The sequence below is a fragment of the Olea europaea genome, chromosome 22, assembly GCF_002742605.1.
Source record: "Olea europaea var. sylvestris chromosome 22, O_europaea_v1, whole genome shotgun sequence".
In the NCBI taxonomy this organism is placed as follows: domain Eukaryota; kingdom Viridiplantae; phylum Streptophyta; class Magnoliopsida; order Lamiales; family Oleaceae; genus Olea; species Olea europaea.
The window spans coordinates 2,944,287-2,951,970 of NC_036258.1; the positions used below are offsets into that span (position 1 = coordinate 2,944,287).

General features: G+C 36.1%; 1 protein-coding gene across 1 annotated transcript; it reads right to left on the reverse strand.

Moving 5' to 3' along the window:
- Positions 1-2,157: 2,157 nt before the first annotated feature.
- Positions 2,158-5,943, reverse strand: LOC111371048 (probable LRR receptor-like serine/threonine-protein kinase At1g05700). Its single transcript, XM_022992968.1, has 9 exons — positions 5,938-5,943; positions 5,738-5,809; positions 5,550-5,628; positions 4,342-4,873; positions 3,735-4,256; positions 3,434-3,523; positions 3,242-3,310; positions 3,073-3,144; positions 2,158-2,810 (listed from the first exon to the last, which is right to left on the reverse strand). Exons 1-9 carry the CDS (start codon positions 5,941-5,943, stop codon positions 2,207-2,209), a joined length of 2,046 nt encoding a protein of 681 aa, XP_022848736.1. The 3' UTR covers positions 2,158-2,206.
- Positions 5,944-7,684: the final 1,741 nt, after the last annotated feature.

Below are 7,684 nucleotides of genomic sequence, written 5' to 3' on the forward strand. Positions count from 1 at the left end.
CATGACCCCAAAATGATTTTGGGATGTTTGCATGGCTCATCATAGATCGCACCATATTTAACAAAGTGCGATTCCTCCGTTCAGATACACCATTATGTTGCGGTGTATATGGCGGAGTCCACTGCGAGAGAATCCCATTCTCTTTAAGATAATCTAAAAATTCTCCCTTTAAATATTCTCCACCTCGATCTGATCTTAGCGTGAGTATATTTTTACTAGTTTGTTTCTCTACTTCAAGTTTGAATTCCTTGAACTTTTCAAGTGCTTCATGCTTGAATTTCATCAGATATATATAACCATATCTAGAATGATCATTAGTGAATGTGATAAAGTAAGAGAAACCACCTCTGACAGTTATTGACATGGGTCCACATACATCAGCGTGTGTATATTTTTACCAATTTGTTTCTCTACTTCAAGTTTGAATTCCTTGAACTTTTCAAGTGCTTCATGCTTGAATTTCATCAGATATATATAACCATATCTAGAATGATCATTAGTGAATGTGATAAAGTAAGAGAAACCACCTCTGATAGTTATTGACATGGGTCCACATACATCAGCGTGTGTATATTTTTACCAATTTGTTTCTCTACTTCAAGTTTGAATTCCTTGAACTTTTCAAGTGCTTCATGCTTGAATTTCATCCTCGCATCTGTCAAATGATTCAAAATCAGTTGACCTTAAGTATCCATCTTTATGTAACTTGGAAATGCGTTTGTCGTTAATATGACCCAATCTGCAATGCCAAAGGTATGTATTATTTAGATTATTACTTTTATACCTTTTATTTTCTATACTCATAATAGACGACTTAGTATCAAGAATATAAATACCATTTTACAACACACTACAACCATAAAAGATCTCATCTTTATAAAACGAACAACGATTGTTCTTAACATTAATTGAAAAACCATTCATGTCTAAACACGAAATAGAAATAATGTTTTTAGTAATGGCGGGAACAAAATAGCAATTTTCTAATTCCAATACTAAGCCTGAAGGCAGTGGTAAGAAGTATGTCCCTACAGCTAATGCAGCAACTCTTGCTCCATTTCCCACGCGCAGGTCAACTTCTCTTTTCTACAGTGGTCTACTTCTTTTTAGTCCCTGCATATTTATTCAAATATGAGATCCACATCCGGTATCTAATACCCAAGAAGCTAATGAAGTAGACATATTAACCTCGATAACAAAAATACCTGAAGTAGAAGTTTCAGAAGACTTCTTTCCCTTCAAGCTTGCGAGGTAAGCCTTGCAGTTCCTCTTCCAATGACCTTTCGCTCCACAGTGATAGCATAGGTCATCAGATTTAGTATTGTCCTTGCCTGCTTTGACTGCTTTGTTATTGCCCTTAGCCTTTTTGGATGTTTTCTTAAAACTTCTTTTGATTTTCCTCTTAGTTCCCTTGGAGGAATGAATAGCTAAGACATGCCCAGTGCTAGCCTTGACATTGGGCTCCACAGTTTTAAGAATATTAAGCAACTCAGGGAGTGTGCATTCGATCTTATTCATATTAAAGTTCATAATGAACTGTGAATAACTATCTGATAGAGATTGCAGAATCAAGTCAATACTTAGTTCATGATTCATGATAAAACCCAGTGAACTCAGTTTTTCAATGAAACCAATCATCTTCAGCACATGAACACTGACTGATGATCCCTTTGCTATTTTGCACCGGTATAGTTGTTTAGAGGTCTCAACAGCAAGAAAAAATGTTCAAGGTTTGCTATTGTGTCCTACAGAGACATCTGATCCGAACTCTGAGGCACATATCTATCAAAAACTACTTGATTTTTAACAAGAAACAAAATTAAGATTTGATTTGTAAACTTTAGTTTCGTTTTATAGGACAAAATGGAGGAGCTCAAATGAATGAGTTGAAGGTGAACATGGAGGAGAAAGTAAAACAAAATTCGGGTGAGACCTTGATAACGTAAATTTTGTGAAAATTTTTATTGCTTAAAAGTCGAATGAACAAATCAATTTCTTTTGACGAAGAAAATGAACAATGTTTTATTTGTTTTTAATTGATCGTGATTAATAATTTTCTGACATAGATAGAAAATTCATATACGTGTATTGGCTATGCAAAAAATTTCAATTTGGTGAGTTTTACGCATCAAATACTTTAATTTTACATATATATGGAAGGTGAATTTTTCAACTGTGGGTTCTTTAATGCTGCTAGATGCAAAATTCAGGTTTTTCCAGAGTTGTGTAATTCATTAGTCCCTCTTTCTTGTTGAACAATTTCCTCAAGTTCCTCCAAATCCATATCTGGAGCCATAGCTTGCTCATTTTCGTGCACTTTATCTGAGATTATATGTTCATTGGAGTTCGCGTTGTCATTATCATGATCAGGATCATCATGCGTGTTATTCTCGTGTTGTTTGATAACTTCCTCGAGTTCTTCCAAATCCATTTCTGGAGCCATAGATTGATGAACTTGATTTGCACTACTAACGGGAACATAGTCTTCATCAGAGTTTTGCTTGAAATCTTCTTCCATTGATGGCTCCATTGGTGCACTAGGTTGTGGTTGTGGCCTAATCAGTTGTTCCATGCTCGCCCCTATTGAGGCGTTCTCTGAATTCATTTTTGGAGGACTCTCAGATCCTCCAGATTCAGGACCCATTATTTGATTCTGTCCTTGGTGTGCTTTTTTTCTTCGTATTAACCAGTATACGAGAGCCACAAGTATCAGAATGACAAAGAGAGATAATCCCACTGATAGTCCAATGATTAAGGCTGTAGCACTTTTATTCTTGTGAGAAGCATCTAAATTTGTATTTCCTTCGATGCTGCGGAGTTCAAATGTTAAGGATACAAACATAGTAATGATAGTATGTTTTCTTGTTTGAAAGTGGTAAAAGGGGTATACTTACTTGTATGTAATTCTTTTATTGTTGGATATGCTAGAGGGAATTTGTCCATAGAAATTATTATATCCCAGGTTACTTGAGAGAAAAAAACAAAGGATTGGACATGTCAAAACTCAATTACATGGGAATGTTTTCTCCATCTATGTCTAAACTACATCACAGTTCTAAAAGTTGGACTTACAGTGTCTTTAGATTTGGTAGATTTCCGAGGAACTCTGGAATCTGTCCTTGAAGACTGTTGTTACTCAGATCTCTGCAACAATAATAACGAAAGAAACAAAAATTATTTTGAGTAATATGGGATTTAAAAAATTGAGAATTATTTAGTTTTATGTGTACTAAGGACTTGCATGTTTACAAGGGCCTGCATTTGGCTAAAATCTGGAAGGAAGCCACTCAGATTATATCCGGACAGATTTCTGCAGAAGTTTTGAAAAACTTTAGGTCATCAGTTGCAATGGAATTTCCTGTCAAGATTGCATGATAAAATGTACGTATAGATAAGTAGACGAACAATGACGTTACTCTGGGAGGATCATTGCCTGTGCAGCCCAACCATTGCCATGCCGTGTTCGTGGGGAGACATGGTTCCCCACTCCACCCTTTCAATTGCTCGAATGTACTTATCAATACTGTCAGTCCATCAACTGCTTGAATCATCAACATAAATGCAAATTATCAGACATAATTACTAGTCAGCATATGTATGTGCCTGTGTGTGTGATGGATGCCGCCCTGGGGAATGAGAAGCAAGGTGTTTTATAACAACATTTTGTACGCATTATTGGAGAGGGCTCAATAGTACTAATAAAGAAAAAGAAGCTAAAATCTTGTTCATTATACTGTGCAGATTTGTCTAATATTGTGTGCCACATAAGCACTTTGTCCTTACGATCATTCTGCAATGTTCTGGTTGTAAAAAGTGGATCACTGGCTGTGTACACTTCGATGGCACTGATAATTGGGGGCAATGTGGAAGTTTCTGCCGGGCGCAATTCAATCGTTAAAGAGCTGCTTGAATGCTGTACAAGGGCCCATATTCCTGTGCATGTCCCGTACTCTGTGGTCACAGTTGTTAGTTGCTTATTCCCCACATAAAACCCGAACTCTCTCGTCTCTGTCACCTCGTTCAATGACATTGCTGTGAAATACGCTTCAATGTTAATTAGGCTGTTTGTTTTAATAGGTCCAAAAGATAGAGTAATTGAGTCTGTAGCATTTTGAGCCTCCATAGCATCTAAGACAGCTGAATCCGGTGGATACTCATAAGGCGTAGAGGTTAAAATTGTTCCAGGATCAGCACTTCTATTCACCAGGCCAAGTTGAGCCTTTGGCTCCCACAATCTGTTGTACTTATCAGGGTACCTAATGGACAATGAGCAAACAATCAAAGTTCTTAGTTTTGCAGCCATATTCAAGATATTTTTATAAATTTGGAATCTATTCTCACCCTAGTATCCAGTCGTTGGCACCATAATTGTACCGGTAACTATTGAGCCAGGCCAGATCTCGATTCATATGAATGTACGCATTATCATCAAGAATTGGCCACGCTTCTAACGAGGAAATAAATGGAAATTGGTTCACCATTGTTCGAGCTAAGCACACACTAATAGTATCTCCCACGCTAATATAAATGATCTCATAGTGGAGGATTTCCGTGGAGGAGCTGACAACAGTCATCCATTTATTTCCATCGATCTCAAGATCGAAAGTTGGTGGCTTCGATAGGTGGTCATAATTGCCATATAGAAAGACGGCTCTGACAAAATATCTTGTGGTGGCGAGTGCTGGAAGCGCATAGCAATTTTTGTTCTGAGTAGTGAAGGTGCGAAGGGTATTGAGCAGGCCCAATGTTTGGAAGTCATCACTCGAAACGAATTGGTTAGTGCCTGTTTTAATGTATGCTTCATCTGTTTGCCACACTCCTCCTATAGTTGTGGTCCTAGTTTCTGATCCACAGTCAATCCCCAGCCAGGTAACTAGAGAATTTAATTACAAAATTATAGTTCTCATGAAAAAAAAAAAAAAATCTGCTTTAGATCCTCCTCCATGATATATCAAGAAAAACAGAAAATAATAAGAATGACAAGAACTAAAGGATTTACGTGGAGAACTTCAAAATTGGATGAACACCACGGACAGAAAAGACAGAATTATTGATATCTTAGGTTACATGAGCAATCAGATTTCAAGATTGGTTCTCAAACACCGTCCGGTGGGGTATGCTAGGGGTAAAATCCCATATTGAATAAAGATAAAAATATTAACTACCATATAAAGACTTGAGCTACTATTTTTAATAAGGTTAACCTTTTAACCCAAGTACAAATTGAACGAGAAGAGAAATTACAACTACCTTGGGCAAAGGCTTTGAGATTGAACAGAGCCAAAAACAGCAGAACCCATTTCTCCATTGAAGTCTATGCATCTCATCTTTCCATCAAAATGAAATGAACTGAATTTAAAACTCTGCTTCTTGTTGTTGTCACACTATCTGTTCAAATCTTTAGATAATTGCAATCGAATAGAAACTTTTCCTGTCTTTATCAGTATTGTCCAAGTAACTTAGAGACAAAATTATCCAATCAGATAGAGATTTCAATATTTCTTGACCAGTTATAATATTCGTTCGAGGTTAATTTACGCGTTGTGTACCCAAGAAAAGTTGCTGCATGAATCTATTGGCTGTTATGGTGGTGTTGATGTTCACTGTTTTTAAATAATATGCTTTAGACTAATAATAAATATGTACCAGTCTTTTTACAAGACAAGCAGAAGAAAACGTATCAGTAGTAATTTTTCTTCGAAACTCTCGTTGGAGAACATAAAAGCTTTTAAAACACCCGACGAGGGGAGCTACCAGCACATATACCCGATAGACGGATATAATGCAGGGACGGATGGATATCAGGATTCTATTCATTTAAGGGATTAGAGAAGAGATAAATTCATACTTCAATTTGACCATAAAATTCTTTTTCATTAAATGTTTAATAAATGCTAATTTTCATAAATATACGTATTTTTGTCTTTTCTTTCTAACCTGCATCTATATTATATAGAAGAGAATTTATTTTCATAAATAAGTGGCGAAATTATTTCCACAATAAAGTAAAGCTCGACTCTTTTTTCCGTTATTACATCTTCATGAAACTCCAAGAACGTTGTAGGAATTTGATAAGAGTGAGAAAATAATATTTGTTGCAAAGCTCATGTTTTTTTTGTTGAATTTTAATTGCATGCTAAGAATTAAGAATCACAATACAATAAATTAATAAAACGAATTCATACCTACGGAAGTCATTGTTGATATGAATTATAGTTGTAATAGTAGTTAAGATCTTCCTCTCCTTTCTCCTCACAAAAGTATTAGCTATCAATGGGGCAAGCTAATGAAACATATATGGAGAGGAGAGGGGACCTAGCCTTTATATATAGGAAATAATTTGAGCCGTCCTATTACGACTAGAATTCTAATTAGAGTTTATTTTCGGCCCACATACTTTAAACTACCATATAAAATTAATTACAACACGTAAGGTGTAAAAGGCCCAATTGTTCACTTAATAAATTTGGTCCAAACACAAATATCATTATGAGCCATATATTTAACCCGTAAAATTTTGCAACCGAATGTGAAAACCACATATGGAATTATTAATTATTACAACATTCTCCCACTTGGGCAAACATTTGATTGCCATAACAAAGTTTTAACTCCTGGGTTAGACTACATAGGTGGCCACAAAAGTATAGCTCCAATGATGACACCTCACGTAACATGATCCGGTCCAACAAGAATATTAACACCGAACATGGAAGTCATTACACCAATTAAGCGATGTAAGATCATTCCACAGTTACAAATGCCAACATCCTTGTCGACATGGATCCCCACCCTCCAACCAATGTGGTAGTATGTAGTATGAACTTAGCACCAAATGTGATAAAAAACTGTGCTAACTCATATCGATCCTCATAATGCTTCGAATCAAAATGAAGCCACATGTCTCCAAAAGAGACTCATCTTATGTCTTTATACGTCATATTTCGGGATCACAATAATATTATGAAAAGACATAAGTCAAATGCATGCTCAAGATAATTCATGGATAGGGGAAAAATTATTTTATTATCAGAAGGGGCTGTACCCGAAAACATATAGGTTGCCTATGTACCTCGCAAGGGATCAAGCCCAAAACGTAGTTCTTACATAAATAACTCCCACTAACCAAAAATATTAAATGTTTCCACAATACTCATATTAGTAACATGTGTTTTAAAGACTTTTGGAGCGAGTCCCTTAGTCAAGGGATCTGCAACCATCGCCTGTGTATTGATATGCTCTATTTTCGTCTACCCTTCTTTGACTCTGTCTCTAACAATCAAATATTTGATGTCAATATGTTTTGGTCCACCAGAACTTTTATTATTCTTTGAAAAGAATACTGCTGCACTCTTATCACAGTAGATGATGATCGGTCTTGAGATGGAATCAACAACTTTCAAGCCAGAGATAAAATTTCTTAACCAAACGGCTTGGACTATAGCCTCATAACATGCCACAAATTCAGCTTGCATAGCAGAAGATGCTACTAAAGTCTGTTTAACACTTTTCTGAGAAATGGCCCCACCAGCTAATGTAAAAATGTAACTTGAGGTTGATTTCAAATCATCTTGACATCCAGCGAAATCAGAATCTGAATATCCTACCACCTCAAGATGATTTGTACGCTGGAATGTAAGCATATAACTTTCAGTTTTCTTCAAATATCTCATAACTTTCTTAG

Excerpts from the sequence above, each read along its gene's own strand:
- LOC111371048 (XM_022992968.1), bottom strand. Across the intron at positions 3,311-3,433 it reads GCAATGGTTGGGCTGCACAG|AAATCTGTCCGGATATAATC; the intron begins GCAATGATCCTC and ends AAACTTCTGCAG. Across the intron at positions 2,811-3,072 it reads CTACCAAATCTAAAGACACT|CATCGAAGGAAATACAAATT; the intron begins GTAAGTCCAACT and ends TGAACTCCGCAG.